The sequence below is a fragment of the Anoplolepis gracilipes genome, chromosome 6 (genome assembly GCF_047496725.1).
Source record: "Anoplolepis gracilipes chromosome 6, ASM4749672v1, whole genome shotgun sequence".
NCBI classification, from domain to species: Eukaryota; Metazoa; Arthropoda; class Insecta; order Hymenoptera; family Formicidae; genus Anoplolepis; species Anoplolepis gracilipes.
In genome coordinates this window covers 3,188,111-3,215,022 of record NC_132975.1, presented here as the reverse complement: position 1 = coordinate 3,215,022, position 26,912 = coordinate 3,188,111, and the positions used below count along the sequence as shown (strand labels likewise).

At 30.9% G+C, this 26,912-nt stretch overlaps 1 protein-coding gene and 1 long non-coding RNA gene across 6 annotated transcripts in view; one reads left to right on the top strand and one right to left on the bottom strand.

Moving 5' to 3' along the window:
• The window catches only part of LOC140667272 (uncharacterized), a 29,623-nt gene extending 2,711 nt beyond the window's left edge, over window positions 1–26,912 (bottom strand). The window contains exons 1-7 of one of the 5 annotated variants that reach the window (XM_072895038.1): window positions 26,767–26,912; window positions 25,448–25,577; window positions 25,169–25,358; window positions 23,914–25,079; window positions 23,071–23,713; window positions 22,808–22,976; window positions 22,314–22,712 (exon numbers count right to left, since the gene is read on the bottom strand). In XM_072895038.1, the coding sequence (XP_072751139.1) occupies window positions 22,315–22,712; window positions 22,808–22,976; window positions 23,071–23,713; window positions 23,914–25,079; window positions 25,169–25,282 (2,490 nt within the window). In that variant the 5' untranslated portion in view covers window positions 25,283–25,358; window positions 25,448–25,577; window positions 26,767–26,912 and the 3' untranslated portion in view covers window position 22,314. The other 4 variants (XM_072895036.1, XM_072895037.1, XM_072895039.1 and 1 more) reach the window with 4 other exon arrangements.
• On the top strand, window positions 262–6,230 carry LOC140667276 (uncharacterized). The gene is made up of 2 exons (XR_012046974.1): window positions 262–2,866; window positions 3,123–6,230. It is a non-coding gene; the product is annotated as an uncharacterized lncRNA (long non-coding RNA).

Below are 26,912 nucleotides of genomic sequence, written 5' to 3'. Positions count from 1 at the left end.
CTTGCAATTTTTTTATACATTTTTAGTGCCAAAATAAGAGACTTTGTATGTTATATGAACCAAAAAATTATCTTTTCTATATTTAAAATAAAATGTGGATAATTTTCTATATTTATTACTCACCCTTCAACATATAAATGTGAAATTAATTTTATTTTAAAAACATCAAGAGTACAAAGCTTAGAAAACACTTTATGTGACTATGTGACTATTAGCGTTCGGGGAGACGCTATTAGCTCTAACAGCGCCGTTCTATCTTTCTCAACTTTTAATGAGTAACAAAGATAGAATGACACTATTAGCGCTAATAGTGTCTCCCCGAACGCGCCCTATATTAGCAATCATAATAAATTCTGATTTTCGTAACTTTCCTCGGATTATTATTTTTTATTTCTAAAAGATCTCATAAAGAGCTTCTAATAATTAATTTAGGTTCCTAATATGAGAAAAAATTGTCCATATATAATTACATATAATAATATATATAATAATTTTGCGATCGTGGCACGGTAATTTGTGTGTCTATTCTCTGTGCCGAAGAACGGGTTCAAATCCGATAAGAAACATCGAAAAATATGTATATATCGTTGTGTATACATTCATTCGACTTAATTGATTGCTATCTTTCGGAAGGCAATGGCAAACCACCGAGAGTATCTTGCCATAGACTCCTCTAATCTAGGTCATTCGGAACCGGCGTTAAAACTGTAGGTCCTATATAGTTACAGAAAAGACACGCACACCGATATATGTAGAGAGGTCTGATCTTCATAAATTGAGGTGATATACAGAAGGAAAAGCAGGATGCTACTGTGTTTATACGTCCTATAAGCACAATGATGTGATGTGATAAAAAACACGCAGTGTCAGGCTGTAAACTCATGCAGCAGAATAGCCTAACGCGGAATGAGAGCGAAACCAATCACGAGCGTTCCTCGTTTTTTGTTGCGTTGAAACCTGACCCCTAACTACCCATGGAGTGCAACAAGCACACTGCGGATTTTGCGCAACCAATCACAAATCATTATTTCATAAGGGTTAAAATCAACATTAAAACTTTATTCATAGTTTTTAACATCTTTAGTCAATACTTCCAATAAAAAACGTATTTTATTTAGTATTTATGTACATGATAATAAAAATGAACGACATAAACAATATTTAAAGGTCATTTTAGAAACGTACTGTTCGTTCCGCGTTACGCTATTCCGCTCCATGGGTAGTTAGGGGTCAGGTTTCAACGCAACGAAAAACGCAGAATGCTCGTGATTGGTTCCGCTCTCGTTCCGCGTTACGCTATTCCGCTGCATGGGTTTGCAGCCTGACGATGCTCAGATACGAACGACAAGATTAAAAGATTAAGAAGTATATATATATATATATACAGGGTGTCCCCGAATTGCCAGATCAACTCTCGTGGGTAGATAGAGCGTGTTAAACTGAAAACAAAAGTCCATATCATTTTACTAAGTTCGTAATAATTAATGAGATATAAATTAATAAAGATCGGCCAATCCGTGCCAGTATAAGCGCGCGGCTCGAAGAAGCCTCCTACTTGTTACTTTTGATACTAGGCCCGCGGCGAGACAGTGGGCGGAGCACTCTACAAAGGACTTACAAAGGACGGCTATTATATGGCGATAATAATTTTTGTCCAGGTGGAGGTGCTTTGGAGATATTAAGGTTATCTTCATTTTTTAAATGGATTCAATATGTTTTTTTTTCATGATATGATAGATGAACTCAAAACAAATTCAAAACTCATATCACAATATCATTTGACAAAATTAGAAGCAAAAGAAAAAAAAACGATAAAAGATACATTTTTCATAATAAATAATTCACAATAATTAAATAAATAAAAACTTTTAATTTACTAGAAAATGTTCAAAGTGATAGCCATCACAATGCAACACTGGATTCTTCTGATCACTGATTGGCTTGCTTCTTTGATAACGTTGGGAGTTATTAACGTACTAGCTGCAATGATCGGTTGTTGCATGTCGAGGTGTAGTTGGTTAATTTTTGTAACCCATGTTCTTTTAAGTTTTCCTCATTTAACAAATCCAATGGTGTCAAATCTGGTGAATGAACTGGCGATGATGTAATTTCACATGAGTATTTTCATTAAGATGATAACTTCAATGGAATTACTTCAGTGAAAACAAAATTCTTTAAAGGATATCTGTACAATAAGTCCATAGGATAAATGTAAACATGAAAAGCTTAGTATTGATAACTCAATCATATAAAATGTATCCATTTGAAGAACAAGTTGACATCCTTCTCATTTATTGGGAATGTCAAAAGAATTCAGTGCAAGCAAAAAATTTATACGCTGAACGATATCCTAATCGCATTCAGTTTTCGCGCTAAATATTTAAAAATGTGTGCGATAAACTTAGAAGAACCGGTAGCTTAAATACCCTTAAAAGTGAACGTGAAAAGCGAGTAACTCATGAAGGGAATGAAATTGGTGTTTTAGTAATGGTGGCTCAAAATCCTCACGTTAGTTCGCGATAAATTGGACGAGAATCTGGTATTAATCAAAAGAGTACTACACATCTTATATCGTCACAAATTCCATCTATACTATCTTAGTCTTCACCAAGCATTGCATGGAAGTCCATACTTCGAATTGTATTAGATTTTATCAATGGGCTCAAAATCAGCTTCGAAATAATAATTCATTTTTTGATATTACCATTTGATGATACCGTGTTATTTACTGATGAGGCAATATTTACTAATCACGGAAATGTTAATTTGCATAACATGCATTTTTGGACAGTGGAAAATCCTCATTGGCTGTGGCAGATCGAACATACCAGAGACCATGGTCTTTGAATACATGGTGTGGTATTAGGTAGGTAACAAAATCACATTGGTCCTTATTTTATCGACTGAAATCTAAATGGCAACAGCTACGCTAATTTTCTTGATCATACATTGGGACCTTTACTAAAAGACTTGCCTTTAATCATACGATAAATAATGTGGTACCAGCACGATAGATGCCGGCTTATTTTTCATTAATTGCGCAAAAAATAAGCTCAATGAAAAATTTGCAAATCGCTGGATTGAACGTGGGTATCCTGTAATGCGGCCAATTCGTTTACTAGATTTGACATCATTGGACTTTTTATGAGGAACTCTAAAGGACATGGTCTACAAAAATGAACTACATCTGAAGACATGCAACAACGAATCATTGCAGCCTGTGTGTCAATAACTCTGACCGTTAACAGAGAAGCAAGCCAATCAATGATCAGAAAAATTCAGTACTACATTGATAGTGATGGCCATCACTTTGAACATCTTCTAGTAAATTAAATTGTAAGTTTTTATTTATTTATTTATCTATTATGAAAAACGTCTTTTATTGTTTTTTTCTCTTGCTTCTAATTTTGTCAAATGACATTATGATATGAGTTCTGAACTTATTTTAAGTTCTTCTATCATATCATGAGAAAAAAACATCGAATCCATTTTAAAAAATGAAGATGACTTTGATATTTCCGAAGCGCTTCCATTTAGACAAAAATTATTATTGCCATATAATAGTCCCTTTGTACCGTACAATTTTGATTACACAAATTTTCCTGTAGACCTTACAGATTCGAAGATATTTAAGGTGCTAATAGTTGTTGTCTCACCCTGTATAACAATAATAATATATATAAAATAATAAAATGAATTTATACATGATTACATATGGGCAATTTTTTCTTACTTAAAATTTCCTTTTCGAAAATTACTGCAAAAATTATTACGCGAATAAACTATGTAAAATTAATTAAAATATACTTAAGTAGAATTGAAATTCATTTTGATCGACTAACAAGGAAAGTGTTGAAAGTGTCCCCCTCCGATTTTAATGAGCTGTGAATATGTTGTAGTCTAGGTCAAAATAGGAGATACGTATTTTTTTTATATGTGCTCTTACGGCCGTTAAGGGAGTGAAACACTCTTGAAAAAAGTTGGTTTTTATATTTCTGAGCGAATACCGTCGAAACGGTAAGAGATATAAAAAAAAGTTTCTAATAAAAGTTTTATGGTTTTTAATGTACTTTAAAATGGCATAATCAGATTTTTCGAAATCCCTCCTCCCCTCTTCAATTTTTGAAAAATCTGATTATGCAATTTTAAAGTACATTAAAAACCATAAAACTTTTATTAGAAATTTTTTTTTATACTCTTACTGTTTCGACGGTATTCGCTCAGAAATATAAAAACCGATTTTTTTCAAGAGGGTGTTTCACCTCCTTAACGGCAAGAGCGCATATAAAAAAATATGTCTCCTATTTTGACCTAGACTACAACATATTCAGAGCTCATTAAAATCGAAGGGAGACACTTTCAACCCTTTCCTTGTAAGTTGCAATTATATTAATTAAAATTAATTAGTTAACGCAATTAATTAAAAATTTTTCCATTAATCTATTAACTCGAATTATTATTTACTGGCACATCAATTCATCAAGCCTGTTAAGCATCCGTAATTGCGGGTCGGAAGAAAATATTTTTGTTGTGAATTTTTTGTCGAAACTATTATGTCACTTATTCTAAAACTTTTACACGGTATCAAACAACATTAAAACTATATTTCAGAATTTTTTTGTGGAAAAATATTCCATAGCGTCAAGTAACGAACAATCTCGGAGAGGCACTTCTAAAAAAGTTCGTTTGCGGTGATCAGTCTAGCTCCGAGTAAGTTATTTGAAATGAACAAACCAAAGGAATTTAGTTAATATATTAGTTTATCTAGTACTTAATTGAAGCTATTTTAAATATTCAGAAAATTTTATAGACCTTGATCTTTCCATTTTATAGACATTGATAGAACGATTTTTTTGGGTCAAAAAATGAATATTGATTTTGAATCGCCATTTTGTGAAAAATATGAATTTTCAAAAAAGCTTCGATTAAGCACTAGATAAACTAATATACTAAATTTCTTTGGTTTGTTAATTTTAAATAACTCTACTCGGAGCTGGAAGGGTCATCGCAAACGAACTTTTTTTAAAATGCCTCTCGGAGATTGCTCGTTATTTGAATACTATGGGACATTTTTCCACGAAAAAATTCTGAAATATAGTTTTAATGTTGTTTGATATCTTGTAGAAGCTTTAGAATAAATGACAATAGTTTCAGCAGAAAAAATTCCCTCAAAAAAGCTTTTTTTCTGACCCGCAACTGTGAGTGTCCCCTTAATACAACTGTGATCTTTAAAATATGTTTAAAAAATAAAATGCTCATGTTCTTTTAAAAGCTAGAATTTTCATGCAAGTATGATCACACATTCGTGTGTGTTTGTTTTATGTACTCTTATGATGTAAATATGTTCGTTATAAAATCTTAGGATAAATTTTTACATTGGTGTGCACTTTCTTGTCCTCTCCTTCTATAATTTTGATATTAACATATCAAAATCATGACTATGAATAACTTTCAAAAGATATTAACCGGCGCTTATTGTTTATTAAAAAGTTATTGAAACAAAAAAAAGTACGTGCAAACCTATGTTTAAACCTAAACTGACATGAAAAATTAAAAATATTGAATATAATTTATATAATATTATTATGCATATAGCTATGCATTTTACAAATATATAAATCGCTATATATAATGTTAAAACATGTTACAAATTGAAAAGTATATGCCAGGAAAAGACATGAGTGCATTGGCAATTATCTACGAAAAGCGAAGTTCATCCTACATCATCAGATGCTTTTGATACAAAACAAGACTCGCTTGCAGAACGCACTTTTATCGATAAATATGCGCATTTATTTCTAAAATTCGATAATATATAGTATAAGTATCGTGATATTCAAAAAATGCGCGCATTTATCGATAAAGGTGCGTTTTGGGAATATAGGATAAAATCTATAATTATATTCTAAGAGTTCACGTATAAGATTGCAAATTCGTGCAAAACTTCCCCCTCTCTCTCTTTCTCACTCCCTCCCTCCCTCCTTCCCTCTCTCTCCCCTCTCCTCACCTCTTTCTCTCTCTTTGATGTGACTTTTCTTAATTACTTAGTCGATATGGCGTTCAAGCTTTGATGTAGAAAATTATTCGTTCTTATTCTTTCTCTCACTCGCTTTTATTCTTATTTCATTTTTACCTCACTCTCGACGAGCTGCCGAGCAGATTTAAAACAATATAAAATACTTTTCATGTAGAAGATAAACAAATCTGTTATTTCATTAACAAAAAAATAATCAGTCCTGCAGAACTTTCTGCTAATGAGATAATACTGTAACAATTTTTAACAGTTTTTATAGTCGAGATAATTTATGCGGTTTCACTAATTTATAAAAAAAGTCAAAAAGAATATCTGTAAAATGTAACTCATAATATTTTGCTTTTATGCTGTTATATTTATTCAGTCGATTTAAAGTTAGATTTTTTTTATTAGCAGTATGTTTGAATCAACGAAATCAACTGAATCTTTAAATATATATTAAATTATATATTTCTACTATTAAATTTATTTATATATAATATAAGAAACATACAAGTTGTAATTTAATAAGTATGAATTCTTTAACATTTTACAACAAAAAACTCCGATGTTAATTTAATTATGTAAGCTTAAATAAAAAATACAAGTATGGCACGCAGGAAAAAGTTTTCCGATCACTGTTTTTATGTTTTTATGTTTTTATATTTTTATATATTTATATATGTACTTATAAGTATATGTATATAAATGGATATTGTGCGTTCTTTATGTCTCAGGCACGCATGCACGCACGCAATCTTGCCATAGTCAAAAAGAAACGAAGGAGAGACTGTACAGAATTTCTTTACGCTCTCAATCAGTTTGGTTGTGCATTTCTCTTTCTTTTTGCTTCCAAAATTGTATTACATAAATTAACGGTAAGTAACAAATTAATAAAGATGTAATTATCAAGCAATATTTGATAAAAGAATTTGATCAAGAAATGATTTTTTCACAAATTGTTTTTTTTAGTAGCCACTTTGGTTAAAAATTGGTTCTACAAACTTTACAATTATTGATTTAGCTGCGACATAAATTGCATAAAATTGTATTTATCTTTAAAAAAATAAAATATAGTAAATATTCACATTAACGGGCCCAGTTCCGATTTTGTTGATCTTGATATATGTTGTCAAGGTCAGTGCCCTGAGTAACGTTTAAAAAGTTTTAGTCATTGCTCGTCATTTGCTAAAAAGTTTCATTTATTAGGTATAATTTTCACACAGTATATATATTGATTACGCTGATCTTAATGTTGTCAAAGTCACAATATTATCTATTTTACTACACTTTTATATTGTTTCTTTCTTTATTCTGATATCTGATATCACACTGAAAGCAGGAGTGGTATGGGATTAGACTTCGCTTTGCGTGGAAAGTTGAAAAGCCATGTAGAACCCATACACTATGCGAGTTTCAAAGTATGTCAAAATATGATAATTAATACATTAAATGCGAGGGAGGGGAAGGGACGGAACTCCTCGTCTTGCACCCCCACCTCACTAAAAAACTAACCTAACCTAACCCAACCTGTGTCTGAGACATGAAATAGATTTTGCTTCGTAACAGGGGCTCCGCCTCTCTCGCCCACACATTCAATGTATCAATTTAAATAAATATAGAGACATAATATTTATATATACTACTACACATAATAAAAGACAATCGTCCTTGCTAAATCAATAGAACGATATATTATGCCAAATACATTATATTACTTCTTAGCAGAGCTGTTACATTGTAGACGCACATCGCGGCGCATAAGTGACAAATCGTTTTTTGCTTGTAACTTTTTAGCAAACGACGAGCGACGACTAAAACTTTTTAAACGTAACTCAGGGCAGTGACCTTGACAACATATGTCAAGGTCAGCGTAATCGGAGCTGGGTCCGGTAATTTGAGTATTTATCTAAAATATAATTCTTAGGTTATTTCCATAGACATAACACATATAAATTGCGTGTACCGATCAAATTCTGTACCAAAATTGAAAAAAGGAAGTTTTGTGGACTTTAGCCTTCCTTTTCAAAAGTAAGAATAGAAAGTTTGTAGACATCTATAAAAAGGTCATAGACATGTATTGTTCGTATTCTCTGTCTATGAAGAGAATGTTTATATTTTCATTTAGTCGAGTTAATGAGATTTACAAAAAGATTTACATTGTATTCTTTACAATTTTGATGCATGCGTCAAAATAAAATAGAAAGATACGAAGAGTGATTGAGTCAGTCGTCATGTCGATTTCGCACGCATAGTTTGAAATCTTTTATACATTTATACAAATATCGAAATTCGATTCTGAATGTTTAAAGTAGTATAGGTCGATTATTTATTTTTTCCTAATACTGTTTTGATACACTATAATGGAGCGATGTTGCCATCCTTGCGAACGTCGGTGACTGCAATCTCAAGAATAAAATGAAGATAGAACTTTCAGGAATGTTAATGTAACAAGAGAGGATATAAGGAGATAATTCTAATAAAATTATCAGCGATCAAAAAAGTAAGTAAATGAAGATATATCGATCAAAAACTATTTAAGTCGTTGTTTCAAGATAATATTTTAAAAAATAAGGAAAAAAGATAAAACAATGTAAGAAATAAAACTGTAGTAGTGAGTACTAAAGTTAAAGTTTTTTAATAAAGTAATTCTTGGGAACATTGTTAGTTCTCTTAAGAATGTTCACCTCTCTCTCTCTCTCTCTCTTAATAATAATAAATGCAAAAAGAAAAATATAGTAGAAAATAATCCAACTAGTCCGGAAGAAGAATCCTCTCGATCGTAAAAATGTATTTTCTTTTTTGAAAGTTGAAGTTTACATCAAACGTAACGATAAACAATTCTACGATGAACAAATTAACAGAAGCAGAGTAGTTCGTAGCTCATCCAGAATTTCGGCAGAAACCGGATAACAATTTACAAGGCGACTACATCCTAAAGCAAGATTGGAATAAGAAATGAAGTTGAGGTTCACAAGCTGATATTGAGCAACAATTACAAAACTGATTATGAGAGTCATTCCGTCTGATCTAATATGCTAGCTGAGAAACAAAAGGGAAATTGCGTGGAAAAAGAAAGTGGAGAGAAAGGCTGAAGAATCGACCGACAAATTCCAGACGTAATAACATCGCATGACTTGACAAAGCATAAATCAGTAAAAGGTTTCGACGATAAAGAAAAGCCTCTTTATATTATAACATTAGAGGGTCTAGACCAAATAGACGTTTATATCTGCAGAATCTTTTCGCTTACTTTGCATGTCGTAAACGAGAAATTGCTGTTTTGCGAATTTATGCGATGATAACCTGCTTGAATTTCTGACTATTCAACACTATGACAAATTTAAATGGCAAATACAAATATAGCGGTGAACGTAATATCACTTGTATATATATATATATTCTGTACAATGCTTATGTGCCCAAAATCCATTGTGGAATACTGAGGTCTTATCAATACGGTCGTCATATTATCGGGTGATATATGCGTATCATCAGTTTAACTGAACGCGAAGCTGCCAGTTACTATCTAGTATTATTGATTTCTCTTTATATACTACATAATAATATTACTAAAGTAAAAGAAGTCTTAAAACGTCTAAAGGTAAAATATGAAATGTGACAGATTTAATAGATTACGAAAAGTTACACTTTTAAAATCTAAGTGTTAACTAATTTTAGAACGAATTTTATCAAGTTTGAAAAAACTAAGCTAGAGATAAAGTAAATTTCAAAAAATTATAAATTTTAAAGATTTTGTGAATATTTTTAAAAGAATACAGATTTTAAATGTGAACAGAATTAATAATGTACAAAGAAATTAAGCTTGAAAAATAAATGAAATTAATATGACCTAATCAATTTTGAAACGATCAGAAAGATTATTGTTTTTCTATTGCTTTAGATTCCAATCTCCTTTGAGATTATAACAATAGAACTATATGATTATTTCTTAGACTTTCAATTAGAAATTTTTCTCAGACTTTTCCCTTGACTTAGAAATTGAAATTGCTTTTTAACAATTGCTTTCAATTCTAACATGAATTAACATTAGATCAAACTAAAAATTATATAATGTAGATTTTTTTCATTATTTTCTACTTTCTCGGAAAAATTCTAAATATTGACAAAAGGTGATTCAGCTTCAATAATTTTGATCTTGACATATAATTATTACTTTTAGAAACCCGCAAAAATTTTAGTCGTCGTTAATTATTAAAGTTATTAGCGAACAAAGAAAATGTGAAAATCAAGAGTCAAAACATGTATGCTCGCACGCACGCACATGTATATGCATATACATGTGTGTATATTGTATTTTATATGTATAGGATAACTCACGTAAAGTGTTACGAGTGTTACCTCTGAAAGTATGGATTGATAAAAAATTGTAAAAGTTATTTGGTACTAAGGACAAAAAAGATAGGTAATAAGATAGTTTAACCTTGGGTGTAGGTGCCAAAGTCATGTAAAGATCAATAGAATTTTTTTTAATGGAACTATTTTTTACATAAATCAATACCTAACAGTATTGGATATAAAAAGTTATAAAAAGATAAGATGACCAACAAGTAAGTATAGTTCACAAAATATTTTATATTTTAATTTTATATAAAATATAAATATGAAATATCTCGTTAACTATTCAATTTTTCGTTATTCTATCCTTATAACTTATTACGCCGAATATTGCGAAGAATCAATTTATATAAAAATATATTAAATTAGGATAATTCTATTTAAAAAAAAACTAGGTTAATTTTCACATAATCTTGAAAAATGACCTTAGTAAAATTAAGATTACCAATTTTTTCCTTTAAAACTTTACAAATTTTGTCTGAAATATTTTTTCCGTACGACATCAAAGAGAAAAATTCTCTTGGTTCGTTGCTTGTGAATATTCTGATATGTATGTATGTGTATATAAAACTTATAAATAACTTACAAATGACTCATAAATAATATGTTTAAATTTTTTGGGGATTACTCAAAAGGTGATAAATTTAACATGTGTCAAAGTTAAAGTCATCAGATCTGGATTTTTTGTCAATATATTTATTAAAACTGTGTGTCTTTTACTTTTGGCTTAGAGACCTAAACTATAATATATATAAAACTCATCAAAATCAGAAAGAGACACTTGGATATTGTTTTTATATAACTTTATGTTGTAAACTGGATAAAGTCCTATAGGCTTATAAAAATCTCTCTCAGAGCTATTTTATTTTATAAGCCATTTTTTACATAATTCTGTGTATCTAATATTAAACGCGCAAGCTTTGAAAACTGCAAAATAATACAATGTAGATATGTAGATATGTAGATAATATTGCAATTTTCTATAGCCCTTCTTCTCTATCATATTAATTAACTACGAATCAAAAGTCTTCTGTATTTATACACTCGGTTTAAAGTTGTAAAAACTAAACTATGTATTTTTAATAATCATGAGTTTCTTCTGCAAATAACAGTTTTTATATTTGCTTTCAATATACAGGGTGTCTCATAACTAATGAGGCAACGCTCGTGAGTGAGTAGAGTACAGTGAACTAAACAAAAAAGTATTAAGTCATTTTGCGATTTTCGTAATAATTATTAAAATATTAATTAAAAACGCTTAGCGAATAATATTATACATATCTACAAAATGTCCGGTAATATTCGCCCCAACTCTCTAGGGCAGATAGAGCAGGTCAAACTGAACATAAAAGTCCTATATCATTTTACGATTAGCGCAATAATTATTGAACTTTAATTAAAAACGCTCAGCGTATGAGCGCGCGCCGCATATAGCGCTCAGCATACCCTGAGCGTTTTTAATTAATAGTTCAATAATTATTGTGCTAATCGCAAAATGATACAGGACTTTTATGTTCAGTTTGACCTGCTCTATCAGCCCTAGAGAGGTAGGGCGATTATTACCGGATATATATGTATAATATTGTTTGCTAAGAGTTTTTAATTAATATTATAATACATTACATATTATAATATACATATAGTCATTTCAATATATATAGATTTATATATGATTTCAATAAAACCAACATTAAGAATTCATCTAACAATTCGAAATAAAAAAACATGTACTTTATTTTTATACGAACTAATTCTCATGTATTTAAAGGTTGAAATAATTCCAAGATAATTTGATATATGTATATGGTATATGATTTCGAGCGAATGTCGGTGAAACAATAAAATATACACGTATAAAAATATTTCTTATAATGCTCTTTATAACTACATTCTTTATAACTACTTGTTAATTTTTCGAAAACGTAATATTTTTCAAAATATTTCTCCTTTACATTATCCCACTTTACACTTAGAAATTTTATGAATTTCGAATTTTTTGTAAAGTAAAAAATTAAAGAGCGCCTTACGCCAAATTTATTCATATATAATAATAATTTTTCGATATCGGATTTTTTAAAATGAGCTTTACAGATCGCACTATGCACGCGACGCTATGTGTGCAGCATGTTCATGTGCAATATTTGTGATAACATACAATTTGTTTATATTATATTCTATATTATAAATCAATAAAAAAACTAGATGTTTATAATCGCATATAATATATATAACATATATGTTATATATGTTAGAAAATATTACTATATGTGATAGAAAATACTATAATAAATAATGTATACATAAAAGAATAATAATAAGGTTTTAATAAAATTATATAAAAAATTATATTACTCAAAGATATATTGAATAAAGCATATTTAAAGATATCCTAAAGAATGAACGAGGAAAAAGGACGATGCATATAGAGAAGATAAATAAATTTTATTTAAAGATAAAATCTATTTTCTGTTAGAACACAAAAAGTTATAAAATTTATCCATCAAAAGTAACATAACAAATAAAATGTAGCAAATCCTTTTTCCTTCTAATAAAATTATTTATTAAAATCATTGTTGCCTCTTTTCTGCGATGCTGATTGGTTATTAGTTATCAAGTTTGTGTGCTGCTTCATTTATGTTGTCTACAGCTGTCAAACGTCAAACTATCAATTTTGACAGTTTGTTTGACAGATATTTGAAGAAGAGGAGAATAATATAGGAAGGTACGAGAAATTGAGAGAGATTGAGAAAGAGAGGAAGGGGGGGGGGGAGACTGAATTATTTATGTATAAATGTGTGTGTGTGTGTGTGTGTGTGTATTAAAGTGTGTCGATTAAAAGGAATTCAGAGAGAGCGATATGAGACAGAGAGAAAGAGAACGAGAGAGAGAGAGAGAGAGAGGGTAGGGAGGTATGAGTTATTTATGTGTGTATATATATATATATATATATATATATATATATATTTATATATATATGTATACAGGGTGTCCCATAAAGATTGAATCAACGTGAGCAGGTAGAGCGTATTAAGCTGAACAGAAAAGTCCTTTACCATTTTGCAATTTTCACAATATTTATTGAAATATTAATTAAAAAAGAGATTGGCGAATAAGCGCGCGCTTTTTGCGGGCCGTACTCTCTAGGCGTTCCAGCGGCGAGTGTCACGCGGATTGCATGGCAACGAAAAACAACCATACTTTTAATTTAAATTGGGGACACCCTGTATAAGAAATAGCGCGCGCTTGTGACGTCTAGTGTAAATAAAATTGATATATGTATAATAAATAGATTTAGAGCAGACTTCAAAGGATTACAATCTAAAATAAGATTAAAGTACAATAAAAATATAGAAATTTATAATAATGCAGTTGTAATATAATAACGTTTAAATAGTAGATACAAATTAATATATCATTGATTGTGTAAAGTAATAAGAGTAAAGTAATAAGAGAATAAAAAACTGTGCAAAATATTCTGCCTCTCCCAACTACAGAAATAATACTGTAATATATTGAAAAAAATGAATCATGTACATACAAGAGACAAGAAAGTCTAATGATTAAATATTATAAATAAAAATATCTATGTATAACAATTTTTCTCATTAACATCATATTTATGTATAATTAATATATACCATAAATATATGTTTTTGTGATCATATATAATCTTGTATATTATATTTTATTTATACAAGATTTTCGTAATAATAGATGATACAATACTATTTGATAAAATCATTAAATAATAATACGTATTGTATTATTGTGCATTATTATATAAGTTATATATTGTATTATTATACACATAATGATATCAATCCTCAGTCATACATATATGTATAGTGATTTTTATTGAACATTATTATTTCTATATACATTTTATTTAAAAAAATTAATTTATAATTTATATAAATTAATTTATTAAATAAAATTTTTTAAAATAAAATATATATAAAAATAATGTTTAATAAAAATCACTATATACAGGGTGTTCCATTTTAATCGCCCTAGGCAAATATCCTGAAAAATATGGAAAATATGAAAAAATGTTTCAGACAAAAGTTGTATGGTTTCGAAAGGGACATAAGAAGGTGCCACTGATTTGACCTCGAATAATATTTTGAAGGTCATATGAAGGTCATCTTGAATTTTTTTAAATGGAACACCCTATATATTTTTGCATATTCTTGTAGCTTATCTCGAGAGCTTTCCAAAACACTATAATAAAATGTTTTTTCATTAAATACTTTTCGAGTTATAAGGCTTCAAAGTTGCAATATTTTGACATAAAAAAATACAAGATATCTCGTAAAATATTCATTTTTCTATCATCTTATCCTAATACTTTTATGCACAGAATAATGAGACGAATTAATTGCCGTAAAATACATAATTATCTTTAAGAAAAAATCTGAATTTGCAACTAGCAGTTACATTTTTACTTTAACATAATTATCTGTTCAATTATGCCAATTGATTTGTCGCATTATTCTGTGCATAAAAGTATTAGGGTAAGATAATCGAAAAATGAATATTTTACGAGATATCTTGTATTTTATGTCAAAATATTGCAACTTTGAAGCCTTATAACTCGAGAAGTATTTAATGAAAAAACATTTTATTATAGTGTTTTGGAAAGCTCTCGAGATAAGCTACAAGAATATGCAATAAAAAATATTAGGTCTCATTTAAGATTTTCAAGGTGACCTTTGCGTGACCTTCAAATAATTATTCAAGGTCAAACCAATAGTACCATCTTATAGCCCCTTCGAAACCATACAACTTATGTCTGAAACATTTTTTCATATTTTCCATATTTTTCCAGATATTTGCGTGGGGCGATTAAAATGAAACACCCTGTATGTATGGATGAGGATTGATATAATTATATATTATATAGAGTGTCTCATAACTAACGAGCCAACGCTCGTGAACGGATAGAATACAGTGAACTGAACAAAAAAGTATTAGGTTATTTTGCGATTTTCGCAATAATTATTAAAATATTAATTAAAAACCCTTAGCGAACAATATTATACATATGTACAAGATCTCCGGTAATAATCGCCCCACCTCTCTAGGGCTGATAGAGCAGGTCAAACTGAACATAAAAATCCTATATCATTTTCCGATTTTCACGATAATTATTAAAATATTAATTAAAAACGCTCAGCATATGCTGAGTGCTATATACGGCGCGCGCTCATACGCTGAGCGTTTTTAATTAATAGTTCAATAATTATTGCGCTAATTGCAAAATGATACAGGACTTTTATGTTCAGTTTGACCTGCTCTATCTGCCCTAGAGAGTTGGAGCGATTATTACCGGACATCTACATAGATATGTATAATATTATTCGCTAGGCGTTTTTAATTAATATTTTAATAATTATTGTGAAAATCGCAAAACGACTTAATACTTTTTTGTTTAGTTCACTGTACTCTACCCACTCACGAGCGTTGGCTCATTAGTTATGAGACACCCTGTATATTTTCTAACTTTACAGAAGTATAAAAATATATATTTGTATCTACTTGTTTTATGTACATTATACTGTTTCTTTTATAACCAGTTTTAATTATATCGACTTATATATTTTTGGCATCTTGCACATTTGTTCTTGAATGTACATATAAAACATTTTTTAATAAAATAATCTCATAAAAATGTTGCGTTATTTTATTTTTTTATTTCATTTTTTTATATATTATTCTATCTAACAATAAGTTATATATTATATAATACGTTATATGTATATGTCGTATGCGTGCAATGAGATGTGACAAAGAGCAAATAAAATATTGTGCGGTAAAAACGCGATATAGTTAACAGAGCATTATTTGTAGAGTTCACGAAGAAAAATACGATTTCGGAAAGTCATATTAGCATATATCAATGAATTTAGTGTGAATTGTTCTTTAATTTTTTGTGGGTAAATATTCACATAAGGTCACCCCTTTCAGAAGTCAACGACCTTAACATATGTTGTCAAGGTCACTATCCTGAGTAACTTAAAAGGTTTTAACCGTCGCTCGTTGTTTACTAAAAAGTTATAAAAATTTTTTTAAATTGACATTTTTTGCAATTATTTTATTAAATACTGAAAATTTAAAAAAAATGTTTCAAATAAAAGTTGTAGGTCTCTTCAAAATACACATTTTATATCCTATCCATTTTTATTATACGAGTGATAGTTTTCGAAAAAAACAACGATAAAGACTCTAAACCTTATACAATATTAATTATAACATAATATATAATATAGTCCCACTGCATCCGCGCATACACTTTCTACACATATACTTTCCTAGCCACACAACAAATGAGTTGGGTTAGGTTATTTTTTTTTAAGTGGAACCCCCCGCAAGGGGCGGAACCCACTATGCCCGCGCATAGACTTTCTATGCGTGAAAAGTGTATGCGTGGATACAGTGGGTTCCGCCCCCCTGCAGGGGGCTCCATTTCCAGAAAAAATAACCTAACCCAACCCATTTGTTGTGTGGGTAGGAAAGTGTATGCGCGGATACAGTGGGACTATATTATATATTATGTTATAATTAATATTGTATGAGGTTTATAGTCTTTATTGTTTTTCTCGAAAACTATTACTCATATAATAAAAATGGATAGGATATAAAACGTGTATTTTGAAGAGACTTACAACTTTTATTTGAAACATTTTTTTAAATTTCCAGTATTTGATAAAATAATTGGAAAAAACGTCAACTTTTAACAATTTTTGTATGCAACTTTTTAGTAAACAACGAACGACGGCTAAAACCTTTTAAGCGTTACTGAGGGTGATGACCTTGACAACATATGTCAAGGTCATTGACTTCTGAAAGGGGTGACCTTATGTGAATATTTACCATGAGCATATTTAACAAATATCATATTTTCGAAAAATCTAATGTATATAGTTATACAGGGTATTATAGAACCTATAAAACTTTTGTTAGAAATATTTTTTTATATACTTCGTTGTTTTGTCAATATTCGCTCGAAATCACATAGTTATTTTCAAGAGATTATTTCAACCTTTAAACACATAAAAATTCTCTTATAACAAAAATACATATCTCTTATTTTGAACTGCTCTATAATATATACATATATATATTTAAAGCTCATTCAAATCGAACAAAAACTCTTTCATGTTTTCTATTTGTTTCTCTCTTTTAAGTCTGAGATTTAAATATTCCCCTTCAACTGACTAAATCAACTATATTAAAAAATTTACATCCTTTAAAGATTCTTAAATATTACCGCCATACATAATAGAAAACAGATTTAAGCAGTTATTATCAATTTTACATTCTGTTTTTTAATATAAGAAATCTTATATAGATTATAGTTGTTTCATATTTTTTCCACAAATTATCTTCTTAATAACAGAAACTAAATTGTATTCAATTTAAAGAATGAAAAGATACTCTATGAAACTTTTTCTTCATTAAGTTTATTTTAGGAGAAATAAAAAAGCTTTGTATCTGTGCTTCAAAATTAAAATTTTTAGAAGCTAGCTAAGTACTAAAAACATTTAAATGTATGTAAATGATTTCTTAAAATAATCTATTAATTTCTTCGTGGAAAATATCTTAGCTATTCATGACAAGAATAGAACAGCTGAAACTATCTTCGATGTTCAAGAAATGTGATTGACAAAGCTAAATTCTAAAAAATGTCTGTTTATCACTCTAAATATTTTTCATCAATAATTTTTCAATTTTCAATATATTTTTTGCAACAGTGTAGACATTAAGTGTTACATAATTAGATATTAAATTTTAAAAAATTCATGATAAAATTCTCAAAAATTTCCTTTTCCTCTATGGATGAATCAAAAATGACTAGATATTCTCCTACAGGTCCTCAATAGTATCAAAGGATAAATTCATTTCGCTACAATCCAATCTGTTAATATCGTGTATCAATTTCTTTCCAAGACAACTATACTAAAAAATAATTAAAAAATTTAATTCTTTGTAAGTCTCAATCTTCTTTAATTCCAAGTTAATTATTTCCAATAAGAATTCATATTTCAAAAAAGAAAGTAAAATTATTTTAAAAAATACCTAAAAAAATTTATGTTTGTATGAATGTCCAGTTATTATGACATCTCAAAAAATGAGCTGACAGACCAAAAGACAAAACAAATCACGCAGAGCATCAATACCTAAATCGAGATATTTTCAAAGCGAGGCTAACAAAATTTCTTTTTTTTTGGAAAGATAATTTAAATATGAAGAATTATATTATACTAGTGTTTTATTATGGTTGAGTACTATGATACATTTTATTTTAACAATTTTTTTGCTCGAAAATAAAACATGGTCGCAGAAATTTTCTTAGTAGAAAAGAAATGAAATAGATTAAGGTACAAGCATATTTTCTTGATGAAGAAACCTATTTAGATTTAGTATTGTTAATTTGTCACTCCGTACTATTTATGTTTGGATTTACTTTACAGACAGGAAATCTGACTTACAACTTTCTCTCATTGATAACTGATTCCAGATTAATCAGATTAATTTAGAATCAGAAATTATACAGGTGTTCGACAATAGGTGGGACAAAATTTTAGGAGTGATTCTACATACTAAAATAAGAAAAAAATCAAGATTAACAAAATTGTTATGGAGGTATCGTTTTTTAATTATAAGTATTTGAAAGTTCGTGTAAAAGATATTCAAAGCTCGGTAATTCGCTATATACTTTTGCGTCATCGAATATTTTAAGAACGATTCAGTCGATGTAGCTTACGCACGTCAAAAATTTTGCGGATTACCATACTTCAGGCAATTTTTCAAATATTTATAACTAAAAAACGAAGCCTCTATCGCAATTTTGTTATTGTTTTGTTATTCTATTTTCGTCTTATTTTGGGTGCGTTCGATATGAACGCTCACGTGCTGTAAACGCTCACGCTTATAAGCGCTATTTTCAATCGTTCCGTTTGCTGCTTAAGCGCTTAAAATTGCAAACGGAAAGTTGTTCCTTTTGGGTGCATGAGTATCGTGAGCATGTCAAAATGGCGGAAAAACAGATTGTTCTTTTGTGTTCACTAATTGTAATAATGTTCGAAATATTGTTTGATGACGATGGAGATTCTTTAAAACTTAATACAGAAGTAGAAAACATTCTTTTAATTCTTAATAAGTATCGCGAGAAAACACAATATTACGCCTAAAGAATTACATAGAAAAGATTTTACCATCATATACCGATGTACAATTTAAATCACATTTCAGTTATTAATCATATATTAATCACATTACAATTTAAATCCATTTTTCTATTCATCATGCGATACCACGGGCGCGTTCCATATAAACGCTCACGCGCTGTAAACGCTCACGCTTTTGCTGCCCTACCTCGATGAAATAAGCATTTGTGAGCACGAGTTATAACGTCATAGTGACGTCATTAATGCGTTTATAAGCGCTTATAACTCCAAATGGAACAGCGTAAGCAATGCTTATAAGCGCTTTAAGCGTATAAGCGTCCAAAAGGAACGCCCCCTTTATCATATAGAATCATTTCTTAAGGCTCCCAAGTACTCGCCGTGAAACTTCGATGTCGACGGTGGCGACATATAGTTCTGTCTCTTTCTCTCTTTTGGGAAATATATCAGAAGTCAAAAGAGAAATGACAGCCCAATTTATGTTGCAACCTACGTCGTAATTATTTGCTTTTTGCTAGTGTTGTGATGTGCAACGTATTTATGAAACTTGTGAAAATGTACGGCTGCCAAGCTGTGTAAGGAATAAATTATGTAAAGTAACATTTTTCTCTCTTTTCGATAGCTGTCAAATCGCGTGTTTTTCCGCATTTTAAGGGTTCATTTCGGACTCAATTTACAGTTATTTATCAATTGTCAGGAGAAAGGATTATCAGCCGTATATTTTACAGGTGTGCTAAAAAGATTGGTAGTATTATTTCGTTGAAATATGTTTTTATTTACATGTCAGTTGCAACATAAATCAGGGTGTCATTTCTCGCTTATGACGTCACGATTTCAATATAGCCGCGGTGACTACTCGGGAGCCTTAAATTTTGTCCCACCTTTTGTCGAACACCCTGTATACATTTAAAAGACGTAATTAAAAAGAGGTAGACATCTGAATTTAATTATCAAATCTATGACTGCAATGCCTTTATTTGATACCTCTGAAAATTTCTTAATATAAATTAATTTTACAAGTTAATTCTGTTTAGTTTTAAAAGCTTTGAATAAATTCTTATTTAATTTTTCTTTTTTCTTCGAAGAATAATTTTCTTTTATTTCCCATAATTTGTGATTTTTTTCTATTGTTTTTGCATTAAATTTAAAACAAGTTAAGAATATAAATTTAAAAATTTTAGAAGAAATAATTTGAAGAACTTTGCTTTTCAGTTTAGCTACAAATAGAAAATTAACAATTTTAAATCATCTTCAAAGATTAAGCGTTTTTATTTTATATGTTATTTGTACATGCGTGCGTGCATGTGAGTATGTGCACACGTGCGTACCTGTATTGTCTTTTCCTCATTTAATTGATAAGACTTTTAATAATATAGTTTTAGTATAATTGTTCTATATATGTATATCAGTCTAGATGTAAGTTGTGGCTAGACCTAAGCTCAGCAAATGTATTTTTGTAAGTTCAACACTAAAAAAATTATTTTAAGAATTTTAAATACACATATGCGCGCGCGCGTGCATGTGTGACTTTAAGTAAATTTTCATTGTTATAATCTCACATGTGTGATGAAAAGAAAGCCTATTTTGATACATCACAGTAATACATTTTACAAAAAATTTCTTTCTAATAGATAATAAATAAATATTTTTTGTAAAATTTCTCTTTAACTTAAGCAATAGGATATAGTTACATACAAAAGATGTGAGATATAAACAGATAGAGTTAAAAAAACGCACAATCTATATTTATTATGTCTATGGTTATCTTAGCATGTCTGTTACATCAGTATAGCAAAATGAATATTGCAATATGTAGTATTGCAACTTCTATTAATGTAGAATAAATTCTATTTCTTTTTCTCGATAATCAGTCAGGTAACTTGAGACGACCATAACTTGCAGCTTTAGATGTACAATACACATGGAAATTTTTTCTATATTCTTCTACTTTCAAGTTTAATCACAATACTCACTTTAAGAATTGATACGTCATAAATCGAGTAAATTAAAATCATGGATGCAAAATTGTTAATCAGACGTCACATCGATGATAATAAAAATTTAATTTCCAAATTAAATTTAAATATATAAGCAAAAATTTAATTCAATCATTAATTAAATTTTAGCATGTAAGCAAAAACTTAATTCAATCATTAATTAAATTTAAGTACATTAAATGTGATATAATTTAATTAAATTACTTAAATTTCTTATAATACTGAATTAAATTCTAATATTATTAAAAAATCCTAATTAAATTAAAAAATTCAATTCTTCCATTACAAACTCAATTAATTACTCATGCATATTAACATTTGACAAACTCAAAAATAGAATTTTACATGTAAACAAAGAATTATTTAAACTACGAAATAAATTACTGTACATTAATAATATATTATTATAGTGACAAATTATATATACTACATTATTTTCTGAAAACTTAATCAAGCAATATATTAAATTTATTGCACATTGGCAGAAATTGAATTAATCCGCAATATAAATTTAAATATATTTTTGTGAAATTTTTACACAAAAATTTAAATTTTGAATTACACACGCACACGCACGCATGCACGCACGCACACACAACACACACACACGCACGCACGTACACACACAGACACAGATATACAACGCACGCGCGCGCATGTGTGTGTATATTTGTATTAACATCAGGGATGTTACTTAGTGCAGATGTCTCTTTGCACAAAGAGCAAAGTAGAAGAAGAAAAATCACACAGCTGTACCTCACGAGAGAGCCTGTGGCGTGAAGCAGATCTTTTCCAGTTCCCCAGTTGATGAACTGACTGGCGATTCAGCTCGATCGTCTTGCTCGGCCGCTAGTTGTTCGCTGTAGTAATGGGGCGTGCTGAGATAATCGATGAGTCGTCGAGGTAATGGCAAGGTCGGGATCAAGTCCCTACGGACCATCTTCAGAATGACGAATCTGCAAGTGTGCTGCAGACTCTGTACTTGTTTGAATCGCGATACCGGATGCAGCAATTGCACTCGCATCGGACCTAGAACTGGCCGCCGGTGCAGGAAGAAAAGATACCGACCGCTACGTGAATGCTCGACCGCATTCTCGATGAAATCAACAATGGTATGTGACTTGAACTTTGTGCAGCTACCAAAACTAAAATTACCTGCTTATCAAAAATAATAAAGGTATAAATTTGATTAAAGCGTACATATTTTCTATATAATTCCGAATCTTATACATAGTAAAGATAAAACTTACCCTGATCATGCTCTATCCTTACATGTCGCACACAACTGTTAAGTCTAAATGACAAGGAAAAAATGTAATGATCGTCGCTACTGTCCCGTACAATGAACGAGCCATCTGGTTCGTTAGATAGTATTTTCTCTGCCGCTTCACCGGATATAGGTCCCCAGTACCATCCATACTATTTTGGAAAATGATACTATTATAAAGGACATGCTAATTTTTTAAGTAGTGGAAGTCGATATAAAAAAAAAAAAATATATATATATACGTACATCTTTTACTTTTTCGATACTGGCGGCAAAATCCATACTCGTGTCTTCTGCAGTATCTTCTTCAAGTCGTGCGGTGGGCGACAAAACTTGTTGTATTAAGCTTGGAGATTCGCACTTGGGTGCCATTGCTGTAAGAGCCTCTTCCGCTTGCTCCACATTTACCTGATTCTTGGGCAAAGGTGGCAACGCGCGTTTGAAGAACGGCAGTTTTTGCGCGGACGGTTCTATCTCGGATGGTGCGGTGTTGTTGTTATTCGCATGCTGATCAGAATCAATACTCTCTTCTTCTTCAACAATTTCTCCTTGTACAATGCTGTTGCGTTTCTCCACAAAATGATCCGGCGAACCTAGTCGCCGAAACCGGAAAATATTGCAAAGTGTTTGCTTAAGATTTAACGAAAAATTACGCTGACTTTTCTTTATCTTCTCCCGTTCAGATTCGCCCTTCTCCTTATGCGATTCATCGCGTGCTTTTTTATGTCTGATGCTGACAAACGCGTTCCTCTTGTGTTTCTTTGCATTATTAGAATTATTGTTATGATTGTTATTATTATTATGATGATGAATCATTAGTCCATTGCTGGTGCTCTTGTTGGACACTGGTGTATCCGTGGACGAATCCGTATGCACATTATTGTTATACCTATTATTAAATAGTTAATTTGATAATAACTACAAAAAAGATATTTAAAATATTTAGAAGTAAAGTTTAACTTAAAATAATTAGAAGAAAATATTAATTATATGTCAATCAAATTAAACAGCCCACAATAAAAACTCGTTATTTGTTGGAAAAAAATTTGTTTCTCTATCTTATCAATAAAGATTATATATTGCACCTACCTATTATTATTTATACTGAGGGGTTTGGCCGTCGCGGCAAGATGCACTGGGGTATGACCTAGTAGCGGCGTTTTGTCCCGCTTGATCTTGTTTTCGCTAGAATCACTTGAGCTCGAATATAATGTCTGTAGATACTGTCGCACTTCGTGTAGAGTCATATGGATCGGCTCACCAATATTGTGCGCGTGTCCATTCGATGTTTTAATATTGTGACGACCGGAAGTGCCCGGTACACTATGTCGTTTACCACCACTGTTACTGGGGTTGCTTTCATTACAACAGACATCAGCCAGCAAGCGTTGAGATTTAATAACGTGCGTGATAGCACGGGACTTGCCGCAATAGTGACGTGCTTGCTGGATGTGTGCCTCCAACTCGCTCTGCGAACTCGCGGAAACATTTCGTCGTCTCTTGCGATGATGCCGATGCCGTTTGGGCCTCTGCGGTGTTCGCAAATCATGTAGCGGTCGTATCATGTCAATAGGCACCGTGTAAATATCCGAATCGAACGGTACATTGTACATATCACTTATTTCACTTGTGGTTAATACATCATGTGACATAGCGGACGTGATAAAGCTGCTGTCGTCAGCCTTGTGACCAAGCCCAGAGGTATTAATGGAATTGTGTGAACTAGATAGCCGTGATGAAGCCAATGAGCAGCGTGAATTTGGCCGATTCAGTGTATTATATGGAGTAATAGTGATGGTAGCAGCACCTTGACATACCGGCGGCGTTATTAGGTCCCATATGCGTTTAGAATTGGTCTGTTGGGCGCGTGTTACCACTGAAATCGGATTCATAGTAGGTGCGATTCTTCCTTCCGGCCAGGAGATGCGACAAGAGATCACTAGCGCTTCATCCACTGCAGATTGTACTAAGCTCTCAGCGTACTCATCGAAGCAGCATGACACTCTGTGTCTCATCAATTGTGCATAATTCACAATTGGTGCTGATAAAGATTCCGAATCTGGTGGCGACGGACTGTCTTGAAACTCTGGCGGTGGTTTGATCGCTACATCGACCACTTCGATCTCTAATTTACCATCCACATCACCCCAGCCTGGACCCTTCTTCAATGTGTTGAAATTTTCACTGCACATGCCATCCGAATAATCAAAAGAATCTTGCGATAGAGACTTACTTTCTATGTCACTTTCTTGCATCTGAAATTATCATTTTAATTCAAGAGTTGTGTTAAAAAAATATTTGTTTGTAACTCAGGACTAAAGAAAGAAATGCACAGATGTCCTACCTCCATTGCAAGATGGGCTCGAACAGAATCGCTAGATATTGAACCTCCTAGGCCACTGCTACCAAGATCACTGAGAGGCCCAGCGCTTAGTGAACATGATGGCGGAGAGTCCATTTCAGATTTTGTTTGCTTCAACTACGCGCTGGAAAGCCTATGGTAGCCAGAATTTTTGATATTTCCATATTACTCTCTAAAATTTAACGATACAATTATAAATGCTAAAATATATTTTTTATTTTAAAAATATCTTTAAATTAATTATTGTGTTAAATGTCTAACCTGAAAAAAAGCATCACAGGCAATATATAATTGCCTTATGATATTTATATTTATATATTGACTTGTACTTTGCACATGGTCCATTATGAATAAGAAATTGCAATGACATTCTAAAGCAACACAGTTGATCCTACAACAAAAACATGATAAAGCACACTTTGTGAATTATAAATATAGGAATAGACAAGATGAGTCATATCTTAGAAATATCATAATTTCAAATGCGAGTTATATAAAAGTCAAAATTTTCATAATTTACTTGTCTATATAATTAATACTTTAGATTTCAATCCTAATTTACAAATTTTTAAGATATATATATACATTAGTATATAAGCAATTACACAACAAAATTTATATCTTTTATAAACAAAAATCTTTGATAAATATCTCACACACACATACACACAATTACGCACCATACATACATACATACATACATACATACATACATACATACATACATACATACATACATACATACATACATACATACATACATACATACATACATACATACATACATACATACATACATACATACATACATACATACATACATACATACATACATACATACATACATACATACATACATACATACATACATACATACATACATACATACATACATACATACATACATACATACGTACGTACATACATACGTACGTACATACATACGTACGTACATACATACATACGTACATACATACATACGTACATACATACATACGTACATACGTACGTACGTACATACATACATACATACGTACATACATACATACGTACATACATACATACGTACATACATACATACGTACATACATACATACGTACATACGTACGTACGTACATACATACATACGTACATACATACATACGTACATACATACATACATACATACATACATACATACATACATACACGCACGCACGTACCACACACACGCGCGCGCGCGCAGGTGCGCACACACACACAAATTTTTTTACAATATCTTTCGACAAGTTAATATTTCTAACCATATCTTCAATAACGATAAATGTCAATTCTCTCGCCCTGCCTTTAAATAAATAAACGCGATTATGATATGTATCAAAACACAATCAAGAAAAAAAATAAAATGTCAAAATTTAGTCTTAAATTAAAACAAAACGACAAACCGGCCAAAGAGAGAACAATCTTAAGCAGTATCCGAAAAGAATTAAAATGAAAGGTTGATAGACTCGCGGTCGTATGTTTCAGAAAGAGATTGGAACTTTTGCGACGTCAAATTCAACGTAGGAGAGATGTGAACGACACCGATTGCAGCGATTACCTATGCGCTGAATTGGCTGCGACGCGTATGCGACCCAATCTCGCCGACGTCGTCGCTACTCATGATTGTGGCATGACGCGTGCGAAGCTCATGCCGGGACCAATCGATATTTGTGAGACAACGCGAAGCAGCATTGCCTTATATCA